This window comes from Camelus bactrianus, chromosome 8 (genome assembly GCF_048773025.1).
Source record: "Camelus bactrianus isolate YW-2024 breed Bactrian camel chromosome 8, ASM4877302v1, whole genome shotgun sequence".
NCBI lineage: Eukaryota > Metazoa > Chordata > Mammalia > Artiodactyla > Camelidae > Camelus > Camelus bactrianus.
The window spans coordinates 13,906,520-13,924,413 of record NC_133546.1 but is presented as its reverse complement, the minus strand read 5'-3'; the positions used below and the strand labels follow the sequence as shown (position 1 = coordinate 13,924,413).

The following is a 17,894-nucleotide window of genomic DNA, read 5'->3' as shown; positions in this document are numbered from 1 at the left end:
GCTTCTTCATTAAAAACCACTTTCTTAGAATGTTTCCCTTATGGAAAGAGGTGCATTTAAAGTTTTAATGTGTTGTTTTTTTTCCTCATGGAATTAGAAATAACTTGTTTTTGCTTTTTAATGGCGGTCCTGAGCATTGAACCTAAGACCTCACGCATGTTAAGCACGCGCTCTAACACTGAGCTCTACACCTCCACCAGAAATAACTTGTTTTGAAAATGTAGACATACACATTACTTGAATTACTGGTATTTGTATTTGAAAAGAAGAACCAATGAGTTGGAGCAGAAGTGAGATGGACCTTCTGAGCACAGCACATGGGGACCACGTAGAGCAGACTTAAGAGCTTCAGGCCACAACAGACAACATGGTGGTTGTTTATTATGACAAATACAGTGTCTTCCATTTAACAGATGTTTGGATTCTGGCATTTATTTGTAAGTTGGCCTAACCTACGATTTATGAGGGTCAGCTTAGTTTTTAAAAAGGCTTTCCTGGTCGTGGAGAAGGTGAAAGGAGAGGGATCGCATTTTATTTTTCTTTATTGTTAGAAACTAGGAATAAGTAAGACTGATCCCAGCGCTCTGACGGATGAGGAAGTGAGGAAGTTCGCCCGTCTGGACATGGACCCCTCCACCATCACGTGGCAGAGAGGTGGGTGCTGACCACCGGACCAGGAGGGCGGCCGAGGTCCCGCGGAAGCTTTTCCACCAGTTTCACAAATGCACAATTTGATTTCTTCCCAGCTTGTGTTGCACAAATCCTCCATTTATTTCAGTCACTGTTATTTTACCAACCTCTTCTCTCATTCTGGCCTCCTATTTAGGAGAAAAGGCGGTTCCCTTAGCTCAGTCCCATCTACCCCACCTCTTCCGGGTTTCCGAGGAAAATGACCTTTCTCTTGTCTCGTTCTTCTCTGGCCTCTTGTCCTATATTTGGGAGAAAATGTGTCTCCCCTAATTTGTCCCGCTGCCCCCCTCCCTGCCATCCTGATCTCTCCCTTTCTCTTTCTTACTACTAGCTCTAAGCAGCTTTGAAATTTCTGTTTTCAGTGCGGAATTTTTTCTAAGTCTAGTGCTTCCAGCCACTTAACTAGAATCCCCTCCAGCACTTCAGAGGCCACGTGGAGGGACACCTGCGCCGACTGCCCTCTTTGCTGGGACACCTGCTCACATCTCCTGAGCTGCCCTCCCCGCGGGTGGGGCAGCAAGCACTGAATGTGGATCAGGATCCTTGAGTGCTCTGTTGTGCGTCTTTGGCTCTGTCGCTTAGATGCCAGGAAATAGGTGTCGCTAACCTAGCATTACTTTCTGATATCTTTCTTGTGTGTCACAGTCTAATCTTTACATTTCTCTTACGTCTCCCTGACATTCCCCTCTAGACACCCAGGGGGGCTTCTCATGCCACTGATGATAGATAATCTTGCTAACTTTTTTTTTTGGCTTGTTGTGTTCTCTTCACTAAATAAAAAAACAGCTGAATTTCCAGTGAAACGATCACCTCAAGATCGTGTGTCCTACACATGAGAGTAGGAAGTATTTTTACTGTATCTGATTCTGCACCGTCGGGCTTGGGAGTAAGTACTAGCTAGTGATAACAGTGAGGGGCCTTCCTTCCTCTGTGTATACTCTGGCTTAGAGTCATAAAGAAGGTTTCTGTGTGCTTCATGGGTGTTGCTTGGATGTCTGAATGGGTGTGCTTTAATGCGAGTGTATGTATGTGTGTGTTTGTGAGAGAGAAGAGCATTGTATGTAGAGAAAGAAATGGGCAGCAGGTGAGTCAGGGAACAGCAGGGAACAGCGCAAGCTGGGCAGGTCGGCTAGTACTTTGTGTGTGAAAGAAAAACATTCACATTTTTCCTCCTTCAGGTGCTTTTGGTCCCCAAAACACAGTTCCCACCACTGTTTTTGTCAGCACCGTATTGTACATTCAGTAAATTGGATCTAAGCTGTCAGTGTGGACAGCTTGTTACTTGATGCCCCATAAATTATTAGTAAAGCCTGTCCTTCTGGCTTTGATTCTCGGCATTGTAAATTTGGTTTTACAAACAAAATATAAATCAGTGCAATTCAAACAAGCCAGTGAAAAGAACAAAGAAAACTGTACCCACTCTAATCAAGTTGACTTCTTTTTTACCCCCTAATACTACTTTATTTTGGAAGTTTTTTTGTGATAACGTCTACATAGCATCATCATTTTAGTCATTCATAAGTGTGTAATTCATGGTATCAAATATATCCACAAGGCTTGCAGTGGTTACACCTTCACTACTATCTCTACCCCAGACCTTTTCATCATCCTCAATAAAAACTCATACTCACTAAACAGTAACTCCCCCTCTTCCCTCAGCCCTTGGTAACCACCGTTCTGCTCTCTGTCTCTATAAATGTATCTATTCGAAGTACCTAATACAAGTGGAATCATACTGTATCTGGTTTATTTCATTATGCATAATGTTTTCGACATCCATCCATGTTGCAACATATATCAAAAGCTTGTTTTGTGGCTGTATAATATTCCATTGTGCATATATACCACATTTTGTTTATCCACTCATCTGTCAGTGGACACTTGGTTGTTTCCATTTCTTGGCCGTTGTGAATGATGGTGCAGTGATCACAGGTGTGCAGTACCTGCCTCCAGCTCTGTTAGATACACACCTGGAAGTGGAATTGCTGGGTCAGATGTTTGTTCAGTGTTTAACCCTTTGAGAAACTTACTTAATTGCTGCTTCTTGTGACTCAGGTTTCAGTGTAAAAGGGACACTGCTTTAGAAATGCCTTTCCTTACCGCCCAGTCAAGATGGCACCCTACCCCTACCACTGCCCTGACGCAAGCATCATAGCCCCTCCTTTATTTTCTTAAGGCACTTACCACCAGCAAATTGACCCTAGTCTACTGATCATTTCTGTGTCCTCCCCCAGGACAGCAGCCCAGGGAAGCCAAGCTTTGTCGCTTGCTCTCCACTTGGGACAGTGCCAGACACACACCAGGTGGCCAGTTCCTGCTTGTTGATCAAGTCATCTGTTCTCTCTTCTTTTCCAGTCGTGGATACAAATGACCGATTTCTACGAAAAATAACCATTGGGCAGGGAAACACAGAGAAGGGCTATTCCCGGCAGGTAGGTGGCGCTCTCTCGAGGGCGCGCTCTGCCCACACTTGCGCTTACAGTCACCCAGAAGCTGGTTCTCTTCCTTTCTCCTTATCATTCCTCCACCTGCCGTGGCCAGTGGGCCTCCCCCCATTTCAAGGTGACATTTCCACTCCCCCTACAGACTGGGAAAGGAGCAGGAGGCAGAAGGTCTCCAGTATTATTTTGCCATCCTTTTTCTGTGTGATTTTAGTTGTGTTTCTGTTGAGAGCCACTCAGAATGTCCTGAATATAAATTCTAATGTATTTTATTGCCAACCCACCCAGTTAGTACTGTATCTGCATGACAACTGAAAAATGAAAGTCTCAGACACATTACTCAACGTTTCATAAACCAAAGAACAAACACTCAGTTATATGGCTTGATAGCCTGAGAAGTTGTTAAGGATAATGTCTTATTACCCTAATCTAGAAAGTGTGGAAGATAAATTATGATGCCTACCTTCATTTTAATAGATGGAGTGATGGTGCTTAGGGAATATAAATTCATTCCATGATTTTTCAGCCAGGCACAGCAGAACTCTAAATTATTATGTTTTGTAGTATACTTTATATTTTAAGACAGTTTTAGATTTATAGCCTTTGCATTGTTACGTTTTTATTAGTGTAAAAAGAATCATGTTTACTGCAGTATTCAGTCCTCATATCAAATAGACTGTTGGACCTTTTAAAATGTTGTGAAGTAAAAAGTGAATATGACAGTTGAGTCGAGAAGGCAAGCTAAGCCCTTGTGCTGTCCCTCTTCCAAATCCTGGAACCTGCAGACACAGAGTCCAGACAGGCAATATCCCTGCTCGAAAACCAGAGTCATTGCCACATACTTTGGAGAAGCTTCTGAAAGAATTGGATTGGTGGAGAAAAGCACCAATGAAAATATGGTGGGAGTGCTGAGGGTGGGGTCTTTAAATCTAAAGGCAACAGATACCTACTTTTCAGAAACAGGATAGCGATGGGGACGGTTCCCAAAAAGCTGGTGGACACATACCCTCCTGGGACACCTGTGTTGAGCCATAGCCAGTGGATGCCTTTGTCTCAGTCTGTGGGCCTGAGTGTTTTTGTGAGGCCAGTGCTCATAGCCCAGCCCTGGGTGGGCGGGGGGCTCACAGCACATGTACTGTGCTTACTATCTGAGAGTGCAAAGCATCTTGTTCAAGGAAAAGCGATATATTGTGACACTTGGGAAATGGCAGCCTTTTGTCATTTGGGCAGAGGGCACCCTGAGGACGAGCAGTGGCCCTGGGAGTGACTGCAGGATGGAAAGCCAAGGAGCAGCATGTGCTATGTCCTGCCCTCCTGAATGTCTGCAGATGGGATGAGGTCGTCAGAAATCAGGTCCACAGACGAGGAAGAGGGAGCATCAAAGCCAGGAATCACCTGCATTGAAAGAAAACCCTTATCATGAACACAGACACCAAAGGCAGCAAAGAGAAGCTCAGATGCCCAAGGAAAACGAGATGGCAGATCAGATGGAGGAGCTTTAAAGAGCTTACCATCAGCATGAAGGATTAAGAGTTACCCTACACGGGATGAGAATTAGCTGTTATGGAAAAAAATGAGTTAAAATCTTGCAAATAAAACTATGGTGTCAGATCCACAGTTAGTGGATTGAATAAGAGAATAGCTTAACTGAATTAGAGTGGAAAGTTTAACTAATGGAATTCTCTCTAGAGAACATACTACCACAAGGAAAGCCACAGAAAATACAAAGGCAAAGTCAGGAGACATGACACATGGAGAAGTTCTAACAAGCATCTCTTAAGAGTTATCAGTGAAAGTAACAGGGAATGGAGTGAAGAATGTATTCAAGGAAATAATGAAAAGAGAATTTGTTGACTTGAAGGAAAAACATAGAATTTTTGTGTTAAAAGGGTCTAACAAATGCTGAGCAAGATACATTAGGTAGACATACACCTAGGCACATCAGGTTTGAATTTCACACTACTAGGGGTGAAAAAAAAATTCAAAAGAGCCAGAGAGAAAAACAAGTCTTGATTAGTCAGAAAGAAGTAAGACTGAGATCAGCATCAGGTTTGTCGCTGACCGCGCTGAATGTGACGTGACATTGGGACACTCACTTGGAGTTCTGAATGAAAAGGATTTTCGACCTAGAATCCTTAAGCAGAAAGGAAAAAAAAAAAAATACTGGAATAGAAAATACAAGATAAGCTGGCTGGAATAAGTCAAACATGTTAGTAGTTGCTATAGATATGAACTGGCACTGACCTAAGATGCAAAAACTCTAGATGATTTTGACATAATGAAAAATTTAAATCTTCCATATGGAAAAGTGATTTACAAAATCATTAAAAGATTAGCAACAGACTGGGAGAGGTTATTTGCAGTATATATATAACAAAGGATTAATGTGCCAAACATAAAAAGAATTTCCATAAATTAATAGTCAAATACTGCTCTCAGTAAGGCCTTCAGTCGTCACCTTCTTTTAAACTGCACCTCCCTTTCCCAAACTCCCTCTTTCCTTTCCCTGCCGTCCTTATTTGTTTATCTTCTGTCTCCCCCGACTAAGATGTGAGTTTCATAAGGGCAGGAGTTTTGGCGTGTTTTGTTCACTGCTGTATTCTCAGTGCATAGAACTTTGTTAGGCAGGAGTGGTAAATGTCCAATAATTACTAAAGAAATGAACAGAAGAAGTAGACGATCATTAACAAACACAGAGCTAAAATGCTCACAAGCAGCCATAAAACTGCAAATTAAAACAGTGGAGTCTTATTTACCTGTGAGCTCATCAAGACATAAATAAATTCATGTCTATAACTAAATGTTAGTGAAGATGCAAAGAAATAGGGACTCCTATACATTCTTAGTGGGAGTGTGAATTGTAAAGCCTCTTGGATGGCAATTTGTTAGTATTAAAATTTGAAAAGTCCCAACAATTCTAATTTTGAGACTAAAGATTAAAAAAAAAAGGAGGAGGAGAAAGAGGAATATTTGCTCATATACCAAAGCAAACAAACAAACAAAAACCTCTGGGGGGAGGAGGGTATAGCTCAGTGGTATAGCATGTGCTTAGCATGCATGAGGTCCTGGGTTCAATCCCCAGTACCTCCTCTTAAAAAAAAAGAAAAAAGAAAGCTAAATAAATAAACCCAATTATCCCCCCCCAAAATAAATTATAAATAAATTAAAAAAAAAAAAAACCTCTGTATAAGACTATTACCTGCAGCATTTTTTGTATTGGTGAAAATTTGAAACAACCCAAACGTTCATCATTAGGGGCGATCACCCATATTTGGCATATCCTTCTGCACCATAGACACAGGTGACAGTTGAAAATAAAACAGTGTATATAAGGGGGAGTGACACGGAGCTCTCGTACCGATTGTGAAATGGAAAGTTAAAAAACAAATTTAACACATTAAAAAACCTAGTGAGGCTTCCGGTGGCAGGGTCTGGGGAAGGGGTGGCAGGCGCCATGTCTGGCTGAGAAGGTGTCAAGAAGAAGCCCCTGAAGCAGCCCAAGAAGCAGGCCAAGGAGATGGACAAGGAAGATAAGGCATTCAAGCAGAGCAGTAAGAGGAGCAGAAGAAACTCAAGTTGCTAAAAGCGAAGGCTGCGGGAAAAGGTCCTTTGGCCACAGGTGGAATTAAATCTGGCAAAAAGTAAGCTGTTCCTTGTGCCTGAGGCAATGATGATCCTTAATTCCATTCCTGTTTAAAAATCTGGATTCGCTGCCATAACATTTGTTGCCACCCGTAGCTAGAATGAAGTGTTGTCTTGGAACCTGTTGTATATTTAAGAATAGACTTTTATAAAAAAAAAAAACAAAAACCCAAAGTTAAAGTGCATATAAAGTACATACAGTGTAATCCAGTTTACATTAAGAAAAGGCCGGCATCTGTGTTTTTCTGCACATGAACACATAGAATGCAAGCTGGAAAGACGTTCACCTCTGACATCAGTTATGTCTAGAAAGACGAGTCGTAAGAAAAGCCTTTCACATTTTCGCTGCGTCTTTTTGTACCGTAGGCACTGGAGAGATATGGGATTAATAGTGTCTGTGACTGGAATGCCTGCTGCCTGCCTTGTCTTGGTAGGCTCGTTACATACATTAGCACATTGAGTTTGTAAATCTGGTTTGCAAATGAGAAAAGTGGGCATATCGTGTTCAGTAACTTGGCCAAGGTTATATTCTGTATTGCTTTATGCATACATATTTTTAAATAAAAAGAGATTATATTTAATAACTTTAACTGCTTTTTTAACCTTAAAACTCTATTGAGGTGAAAAAGATATGAAAATGAATATATGTATGTTCCTATTTAAAAAATAAAATAACCAGCAGGAAATGATAGAAAAAAAATGCATGTGCATCATGGTAAAATGAATCCATTAGTGAAAGATTATTTTATTAAAAATAAACTTAATGTAAAAAAAAACTATTGAGGACATCTTTTTATGTCAGTAGAGGTAGATCTATGTCATGATTTTTTAATGGCTATATAATACCACATCGTGTAAATGTCCCATAATCAAGTCAGCCAGTTCCCTGTTAATGGACACTTAGGGTATTTGCAGTATTGGGCTATCATAAGTGATCTGTAACATACACATAATAACATATAGACATATTTGCATGTAATCTTGCCTGATGATATCCTTAGGACACATTCTTAGATCAGTAATTGCAGAGTCAAAGAAGATGCAGATTGCAGTTGTTCACATGCATTTCCACATTACATACCTGGAAAGCCATGGCAATTCACATCCTTGTCAACATGGCATATTGTCTTTTGTTTAAACCTGTAATAAACAGTGAGAATAATCTCGTTTATACTTTTATGTGATTTAGAAATATTTTATTTGCAAAACAAAAATAGCCCTCTCGTAGCTACATCATTCAGGCATAAAATGAGTAATTCTATGTTGGTCCTTGTTTCATTTTTGATACTGCTTATGATGCAAAATTTTGAAATTGTTAATGATTACAAATGGAGAACTTATATGTCTACTATAAATTCCACTTATTACTTACACAGTTAATATTTCAAGAATATTTACAGTCTCAGGTTTTGTATAGGAATTCTCAGTAGTTTTAGTCATTTTTCATATGCACTGTTTTTAATGGAACCGTGGTATAGAGAATCTTCAATTTCATACAATGAAAAAGCACATATGTTTGGAATGGGTTATACTGAGAATGTAATAATTTAATATAGGTATATTTGACTTGCAGGTAATATTTTTTCACTAAGTCAATGACTAATGAAATCTCAACCAGGAAGTAGCCAGAAAGCTCCTTATTTCCCTCATTTCCGTTCTTGTCCGTGTCAGAAGTGGACAATAAAATGACTCAGGAGATGATCCCGCTGAAGTTAACCCAGTTCACCCGCCTCTTAGGTAGGAGAGTTCAGCTGGAGTGTGATGAAATGGTTTCGTCCAGTGGCTGAATCAGGAGGAGGAAGCAGTCCACGTTCCTTGGGTCTCTTTTAGTGCCTATTGGACTGTGTGCAGCTTGGAATCAGAGCCAGGAGAGGGAACAGGAGGGCCTGGGAACAATTCTCAGGAAGTAGCTGCTCTCCAGCATTGGCGGCTGGAAAATTCAAGATCTGATGTTTCTAAGCCCCCATGGACAGCTTAAAATCGATTCTGTGTCACCTTGTGACTGGGTGGATAACACAAGTCAGGGTCTCGTCACCACTAGTCTGAGCTCTAACTCTGGGAAACTGGCCTCAGAACCACCTTCTTTCACTGTCTGCTCCTTAGGTCTTTGCTGGGCAGACACCTGCAGCCCCACATAAGTAGCAGCGGAAGTGGTGGCTCTTCATTTATTCCGCCCACGTGCATTGAACGCCTAGTGCATTTCACACTCAGCCCTCCAAGCTGGGGACTTAGGAGCAAACCCTCCCTAAATGGTCCCCGTCTTCATGGCACTTACACTCCGGCAGTGGAGACGTGCATCCATCAGATCATCACATTAATCATTAAAAGCCTGAAGCATGCCACAAAAGCAGACCACATAATGCCACAAGCTGGTGTAACGGGGGCCTAGCCTGGCCGAGTCCTGCTGAGCATAGCAAGTGGAAGAAAGTTGGCTGCAGGGGGCAGGCCACCCCAGAGAGCACCAAGCCAAGGATTGTGCATGTGCTGGACACTTAGGAAGCTTGCACATTCCAGAACAGCTTGTCGAGGATTATATCCCCTGGCCTGCAAGCACTTCATTGCTGAAGTACCGCTCCCTGTGGTAGTGGCCACGCAGGTGGCATTGCAGCTGACCGGTACCTTGGCTCTTGCTGTCTCAGGCGCAGTTTGACATCGCGGTGGCCAGTGAGATCATGGCAGTGCTGGCCCTGACCGACAGCCTCGCGGACATGAAGGAGCGGCTGGGAAGAATGGTGGTGGCCAGTGACAAAAACGGGCAGCCCGTGACAGCGGATGATTTGGTAAGTCTGTCTTAGATGCTCCAGGGAGCTCGCTGCCCCTGTTCTTTTGCAGTCAAGAGGATGAAGATGTTCATCATCTTGTGTCAGTGGGTATAGTGGGAATTCAGAGAATTTCTGCACACATATTTTCCCCTTCACAATCCCGTCTGTCTTACAGCTTCATAATGTTCTCGGGGGGCATTTTCAATGTGCTTGTACCTGCCTGTCACCGAAGCAATGAAGCTTATTTCATGAGCCTTTCATGATTCTTTCTAGTTCTGACCTCTGCTCTGCCTGGGGTGGGGTTGTCCTCCTGCAGCCTGTGGCTTTTTTAGAAAGTGATCTATGCCTGTTGTAGATTGAGGGCAAATCACCTTTCCAAAGAAGAAGGAGTGACTCCACCTTTATGAAAGGAAAGATTGAAAGTTGAAATTGGCACATTTTTGGCTCTAGTCTGCTCCCTGGACACCCTGGCGTGTTTAATTTTCTGTCTTCGACTTGAGTTTCATATTATAAAGCAGCTCTCCCCCTTAATAATGCTAACTCAGGTAGCTTTCTTTCTTTTGAGTGGAATGATGCTTAGAAAGCTTTCTTGGCATCCTGGCACACCACCACCTTTCGTAGTGCCAATTGTAATTTGGTACGCTAATCTTTTTTGAGGGGGAGAGGATAATTAGATTTTTTTTTTTAATGGAGGTACTGGGGATTGAACCCAGGACCTCATGCATGCTAAGCATGCACTCTGCCACAGAGCTATACCCTTCCCCCTCCTCTTCTTTTTAATAACCACCTTTACTGCTAACCCCCATCAGTGGTGTACCTGTTTCATTTGCTTGTGTTGTTCATAAGCACATACGTATGACAGAGGCCTATTGGACAGCTATTACTCTGGATTTAAGCTTACTTTCCCACATATTGAGTCATGTATCATACTGGGATCTTAAATGCACACTGATGATTGAAAAACTGTTGAGAAAAGCAGAAAGGCAAATTAATATTTTATTAATTCCAAGGGCTTGGATGTAATTTTAAACCTTTGCCAGAATGTCGTGATAACTTTTTCGCTACTTTTGAAGAGAACTCTGCCTGCCTCATTAGTCTTGTCAAGTAAATCAAGTAGGTATGTTTGTATCGGCAGCCCATGGGATGCTTGGTATAAAGCTTAAAGGGGAAACCCAAATCCTGGTTGCTGTAAAAGTACTACTTTTTAAAAATTATCAACATCCCAATATTTCTGTCTAAACTAGCATATTATAGTTTGTATATTTCTCTGTATCCTCTTAATCTTGGTTATCAATAAACATGTGTCAGCAGTGGTTTGAAACTTATCCACAAATATTATTTTCCTAAATTTATTGTTTTTATCTGTGATAAATATCTTGGATCTGGGAGGGGGAAAAAAACCCAAAGTTGACCCATGTTAGTTATGTTTTGCTTGTTTGCAAAGGTACTTAATTTCTTCAAATTGTGTTTCATGCGGTTGGAGCTGTCAGTAGCTCGTCTGCCATAGGAAACTGAGGGAGGATTTTAGGAGCTTTTAGCCTTTTATTTTTCTACTTTATAACTTGTGTTTGATTTGGTCAAAAGAATTTCTGTCTTATAATGAAAATCGGAATAGCTGGCCCCTGAAAGTTTCATGTGAGGTGGTTGATTCTGATGTCCTCTGGAAGAGTATGTCCAAGCCCTCTCCGCTGGGGACTCGGGACTGAAATGGAGGGCAGAGCTTGTCGTGGACACGACCTCCCAGAGCTGCTTTATCTGGTGAGGGTTTCTTTGCATGTGTTTGATAACTGTCAGTGAGGGAGGAGCAGCCGAAGATGAGTTGTGTCTCGGAAAAATAAGCAGGTGGTAACCTACCTGAGAGTCCCACGGAAATGCCTGCCTTCCTTCTCCCTTTAGTTTCTGGGAAGTAGATTTGACGGGGGTGGTTAAACCCGGAGAGCACAGAACAGTAGACAGACTGCTGCCTTCTTCCGCCTGCTCTGTTATGAAAAGGGAACTGATTGCTTAGAGCCCTTCCCGGCTGGCTGCTTTCACAGTAAGACATCTTAATATGTTTATAATAGGTAGGTTACAGTTCTTGCAATGTTTATTTTGTACAACAATGTAGAAATTACATTGGATTTTCTTAGAAATCTTCAATGGTTAAATATTCTAAAAATAGAAATTGATCGTATAAGAGAAACATTTAATATTGTTGGTGATGGAGGTGGAAGGAGAAGGCAATGGAGAGCTGAAGATTCTCTAGGTTCTCCCACCCGATCTGCTGGGATCTGTTGCATGCCGCTTCTATTTTTCAGGGCTATATTCCCATGCATTTTCTCATATTGTGGCCTTCAAGTAACTGGCTAGTTTGTTGGAAGATACTTGCCCAGTGCCTTTAGGAAAGGTGGAAGGGAGCTCACCTGTGTGGCCTTCTTTGGCACCCTCTCCCCAGTAGTTCTCAGACCTGCTGTCTCTTCTCCTCCTCCTCCTTTCCAGAATGGGAGAGGAAGGTTCAGGAGAGAGCCCGACTCAAGCTTCATAGGATTAGAAGGAGGCAGCCACAGTCTGTGCACATGTGGCATCAGCTTCCTTCTAGGCAGACATAGCATGAGATTCGTAACCAGCCTTGTTTTCATTCTTCATCTGATTTCTCTGGGCAATAATGTAATCTCTGGTCATGAAAAATAACGTGCACGATTGCTGGAAAACACTTTCAGGCGAACTGAAAGATCTGCTTTATGGCAAGCATCTTCCCAATCAAGGAAGGTTTTGAAAAAAATGCAATGACTGCTACTTCCCCATCAGCCTCACATCTGAAAATAGTTGGCATCCGTGCCGGCCAGTGGAGGAAAGATGGACAGAGGCAAGGGTATTGCGTCACCCGTAGCTCAGAGGTGAGGGCAGCCTTTGGGGCTACCCATGTGGGAGGCAGGCTGGTGAGATTCGAACTTGTGCAAATGATCTTTCGTCAATAATCCAAATAAGTTTTTTTTTTCCTCCCTTTCCTTTAGGGGGTGACAGGTGCTCTGACTGTTTTGATGAAAGATGCAATAAAACCAAATCTGATGCAGACCCTAGAAGTAAGTAGATATTCTTTTTGTAGAAGTTGTTGACAGAGTTGCATTCATTGGTTCGCTGTACCTCCTCACACGTGAGCATTTACAGCCAGTGTGAGCCCCGAGGAGCATCAGAGTAACTGTTTGGTCATCCAAAAAAAAAAAAAAAGGTTAAAAGTGTATTTATCAATTCTTTGATATGATTTGTCTCTTGACTAATGAAGTCCTAATTGACCAGAGTAGGAACTTAGAAATTCAGTGTCTAATATTTCAGTAAGTTGTTTGGCCACATTTATCCTGTTTACATGATTTTTTTAAAAATTGAAGTATAATTGATTTACAATGTTGTGTTTTTGGTGTACAGCATAGTGAGTCAATTTATATATATATATATTCTTTTTCATTATAGATTATCCCAGGCTATTCAATATAGCCTGTGCTATATAGTAGGTCCTTGTTGTTTATTCTGTATATAGTAGTTTGTATACATGATTTTTTACATGATATTTTTTGATATAGCATCTCATAATCATTAGGTTTGGGGGAGGTTTTTGTTTTTGTTTTTTCTCCTGAGAAAAACAAATAGCAATTGCTGAGAAACGTTCTCCTGAAAAGTACACTGAATGCCCTTTGCCATCCTCTTGTCTTCATTGAACTTTACTCACCAAATATCTCTATTGTAGTCCGTTTTCTAGTCACATGTCTTGCTCATTGGATGTTGTAGTTGACTGATTTCTTCCTCCCAGCTAATGAGACCCCAGGATTTGGAAGTAAACAGGGAGGCAGTACCTGGGTTGGTACAAAGAGACAAGTGGGAGGATGGGGCTGGGACTGGGGAGACAGTGACGTATCCTAGGTGTTTTAACAGCTCTCTGGGCAGGAAGTCGCCGGGTTGCAGTGTTTGCCAGTTTCCACGGTGTAAATATCCCCACCTTGGCCAGTTCCTAGCTCCCTTCCGGATGTCACTGAACAAAGGAGTTGGGATGAGATGCCCACCAGCAGTGGTGCCAACAGGCTGTTTGTCCTCAAGCTGTGGTGGGACAAAAAGGGGGAGGGGGGACCAGAAGGCAGGTACATTGGGGGAAGACAGGGCAGAAAGACAAGTGGAATGGCCATCCGTTTATTCACTCACTCGGCTGATGGAAAGTTCGGTTTTGAGTGTGTGCTCTGCCATTTACTAACTGTGACTTTCAGCAAGTTTGTAAATACTCTCAGCCTCCATCTTCTCCATGTAAAATGCGTAACAGTGACTAACTTAATGGGGTTATTGTGAAGATTCAGTGTTTATCTAACAGGTAGTGTGAGCAGGCTGCTTTGTAGTAGGTGCCTAGGACATGGACCCGAAGACCAAGGTCCCTGCCCTCTTGAAGCTTACACATTAGTGAAGACAAATGATAGACCTTTCTCTCCTGAACCTTGAGTTCCTTCCTCTTTCTGGATCATTCCATCAGCATGCAGACGTGCTCTGATAAAAGCCATCTTAAAACAAAACAAAACAGTTCCCAGACCCTCCTTATCCCCATCCACCTACCACTCCATTTCTCCGCTCCCCTTCACGGTGGGAGGTTATCATCTGTAACTGGGGTCCCCCTTCCTTACCTCCCCTCTGTCCTCAAGAGCCTCAGCCTGACCCCAGGCTTCTCTTCTCCCAGCTGCTCCTGTCAGGTCAGTCTCTCCGTGTGACCAGGTCTTTGTTTCTCGGTTGGTGTCTGTGTGACCTCTCAGTGGGGCTGACACCGCTGACATCTCTTCCTTCTGGAGCTCTGGCTTCCCCGCAGGCATCCCCTGTCTCCTTTGCTGCCTTCTCAGCTTAGTCCTGAAATGTTGGAGGGCCTGAGCGCTCACATCTCCAGCTGCACTTCCCTCTAGTGTCAGCCGTGTGATGACCCTTGAACTCTGGTTCTGAATCTCCCAGCCTCAGAATTTCAGCCTTGTAGGTGTGGTTAACAAGAGCCCCTAGGGTGGGTAAAAGGCACTTCAAACTTATGTATGAAAAAAAGCATCTTTGATTCTCAGCCACGTCCTACTTCCTCCCAACTGTTTCATCCCCCAAACCTAGTCAGTGGTTCAAACCAAAAACCTAGGAATGGTCCTGGAGGTCCCTCCCTCTGCTCCCTCCCCATCTCAGCCCTGCAGAGACTTTCTCCAGGATGAGTCTCTGATCTATCCCCATCTCTCCAGCCTCAGCCACCAGCGTGTCCTCCTGCCCCATAGCAACCGCCTCCAAGATGGTCTTGCTGTTTCCACTTTCTTCCAAAATTCTTTCTCCACTCAGAGCCAGATATCTCTACTTAAATCAGGTCCTCTTGCCCTCCTGCTTAGAGTTCTTGGGTGGTTTACCCTTGTCCTCACTCTTCCCTGGAAATCCCACAGGATCTGGCCCCACCTCTCCCCTAACCCGTCCCTCATTCTCTCTGCCCTGGTCTGCTGCCCAGAACGCTCCTCCTGCTCTTCACCTGTCTGGTCCCTTCCCATCCCTCAGAACTCATGAACTTTAAATATCAGCTTCCTGGGGTCCCTCATTCCAGCAAAGCCCCAGACACTCTGCCCTGTCACCGTCTTGTCATTCTCTGCATGACACAAAATATTATCTGATTGTCCCTATTTCTTTGTTTGTTTACTGTATTTCTCCTCCCACCAGGATGAAAGCAGGGCTTTGCCCATCTTGTACACCACCGTGTCCCAGCTCCTAGAAAGTGCCTCACGCATATTAGGTGCCCAGTAAAATAATTACATGGATACTTATTATGTTTACTACATTGCTCCTAAAAATATATATTTGTTAAATAAATAACTGAATGAATGAGAAAAAATACATAATGAGATGTGATATTGCTTCCTCATAAGACTTCCCCCTCAAAAATAAAAACACACTGGGTGGGAGAGTATAGCTCAGCAGTAGAGCAAATGCTTAGCATGCATGAGGTCCTGAGTTCAATCCCCAGCACTTCTATTTAAAAAAAAAAAAATACATAACTAAGACTAATTACCTCTCCCCACAAAGTAAATAAATAAAAAGAAACTACCACCAAAAAAAAAAATTATTACAATTATTAGGGATGATTAGCTTACTGTTTTAAATAATGATCTCTTAAATTAAAAATTACTTGCACTTTTAAGATATTTCTTACCCTAAAAGTCTTTTTCCTGTTAGTGAATGAATTAGTAGGTTGAGCTGCCCCTTAGCAGTTCTTATTGTACTTATATTCGTGTTTGTTTTTTCACTTAAGACATAAGTCATTTTGACATTACTTTAACAGGCAATGGGCATTGTTTGAAAAGTGAACACACCATTCAGTTAAAGTATCTGCATGTATGAGCTCTGCTGCCTGGGTCCTACATAGTCACTCCACATTAACCTGGCTAATTGGTGGCACTAGGAATTCAAATCAGAAAATGATCCCCAAATCACTGCTCACTGTACAGATTGTGCTTTCGTGCTTGTGTTTGAACATGCTTGATTGTTAGTCCCAGAGGAGGCTCCCAAGGGCTCCGTGCTGCAGGTTGCCAGGAGACCAGTAGTTCTCAACCCTGGCTGCATGTTAGAATCTCCCGGAAGGATTTAAAGATGCTGATGCCAAGCTCTTCCCCAGACCAAGTGAACCTAGAATATCTGGCGGATATGGTCTGGGTTCCTGGGTCATTCTCATTTATAGCCAGGTGGAGAACATCCCTGTGGAAGACTTTTTAATCGAGAAGAGAGAGAATGAGAGATCTTCACATTTTACCGTGGGTTAGACGTAGGCAGTGTTGAGGGGAACACCCATGTGCTACAGTGTGCTGTCCAATATGGCAGCCACTGGCCACTTGTGGTTACTGCAATCTAAATTAGTTTATGTTAAATAAAATCTAAAATTTAGTCTGCAGTCATACCAGTTGCATTTCGATTTATATGTTTATTACTTTATTTTTATCAGCCACAGTTTAAGTGCTTAGTACCCATGTGTGGATGGTGGCTATTGTATTGGGGAGTGCAGATTTAGAGTATTTTGAGCATTGCAGGAAATTCTTTTGGATAATGTTCTTTTGGACCTCTGATAAGCAATGAGCAGTTGAAGTGTTAATCTTATTAAATGTTTGAAAAGTCCATATGGAGACTATTCATAGCTTTGTCATCACAGAAACCGAGGTAGTTCCTGTTTTTACTTGTGTAAGTGTTCTGTGTATAAAATAAAGTATCGAACTCAGGATAGATATTTTTATGTCTTTGGATTAGTGATAGAATTTCTTAGGAGTATTAACTCAGCTTACTGCATTATGTAAGTACAAATGTCAGTTGAGTTTGTGAGTATTTGTGTCTTTGTGTTTGAATGTCTAACAATGACGTCCTAAGAATTTTTTTGTTTAAACCACATACTGGGAGTTCGAAAACCAGGGCTCTGATGCTGCTTTAGTGATTAATTTGCAATGTGGCCTTATTTAATTTTTAATTAAAATCAAAATGCTGCTGATCTAGTTCTTAGAACAGTTATCCCAGGAATCATAATGTGTTCATGCTGATCCAGCCACACCCTGTCACCTGTCTCCCTGGAAACCTGTGCTGGGTGCTGCTCGAACAGGTGGCCACGGTGAGGGCTGCAGTGTGTATAGTAGTGAAGCCAGCCAGCCACCCAGGGGTGGAGCCATCAACCTGGTCCTCTTTAAATTTTTCTCACTAGCTCCGCTAGCTTACCATAGGCAGCCACATCCTGGGGCATCCTAGGCTAGGAGGTGATGAAGACATTAAGATGTTTTAAATGGCATTTTCTTTAGGGCGCTTAAAATGTTTATCTGCACAGAAGTGAGAGACTACAGATAGATACCCAGATAGGTACACAGAGATCTAGACACGAAACATACTTGTATGCATTTCCATAAACAGGTGTGTTTGGGTTTCCTAGTCCCAGCTTTTATTTCCACAGACATTTATATGACCTTATCGGGATCCTGTGACTGTCCCTCCTGAGGACTTTGGAAGGAAACGTAAATAGAAAACTCGCAGAGTGGCTTTGATAAACTCTTTTTCACTCTCAGCGATGATTTTTCTTTCACTGCCTTTCTTCCTGCTTTTGTTCAGCTTTCTCAGCTTTGAAACATGTTCAGCTAACGGCTCATCCTGGTTCATGGGAACTTTCCATGGCTCCCAGGCCCCATCCCCTGCGTCACTCCCCGCCTCCCCCGTGTCAGCATAAGGGCAGCCTGTATTTTCACAGGTGGAAACAAGGCTTCGTATACACAGACCCCAGTGGCCCTGGCTGGCTCTGAATAAAACCTGAACATTTTTAATGCATGTGGATGAGTTTTTTTAGAAAGGGCTATAGTCTGTTCTCTTTGACAAAGGA

General features: G+C 42.4%; 1 protein-coding gene across 6 annotated transcripts in view; it reads left to right on the top strand.

Moving 5' to 3' along the window:
* The window catches only part of MTHFD1L (methylenetetrahydrofolate dehydrogenase (NADP+ dependent) 1 like), a 188,443-nt gene that overhangs the window by 49,594 nt on the left and 120,955 nt on the right, over window positions 1–17,894 (top strand). For all 6 annotated transcript variants that reach the window (XR_012508535.1, XR_012508533.1, XR_012508534.1 and 3 more), the window contains exons 16-19: window positions 552–654; window positions 3,046–3,122; window positions 9,413–9,553; window positions 12,529–12,597. Coding sequence is in view for 1 of the 6 variants with exons in the window: in XM_074368158.1 (XP_074224259.1) it covers window positions 552–654; window positions 3,046–3,122; window positions 9,413–9,553; window positions 12,529–12,597 (390 nt within the window). In the remaining 5 variants the exon portion in view is untranslated. The remainder of the gene's footprint in view (window positions 1–551; window positions 655–3,045; window positions 3,123–9,412; window positions 9,554–12,528; window positions 12,598–17,894) is intronic.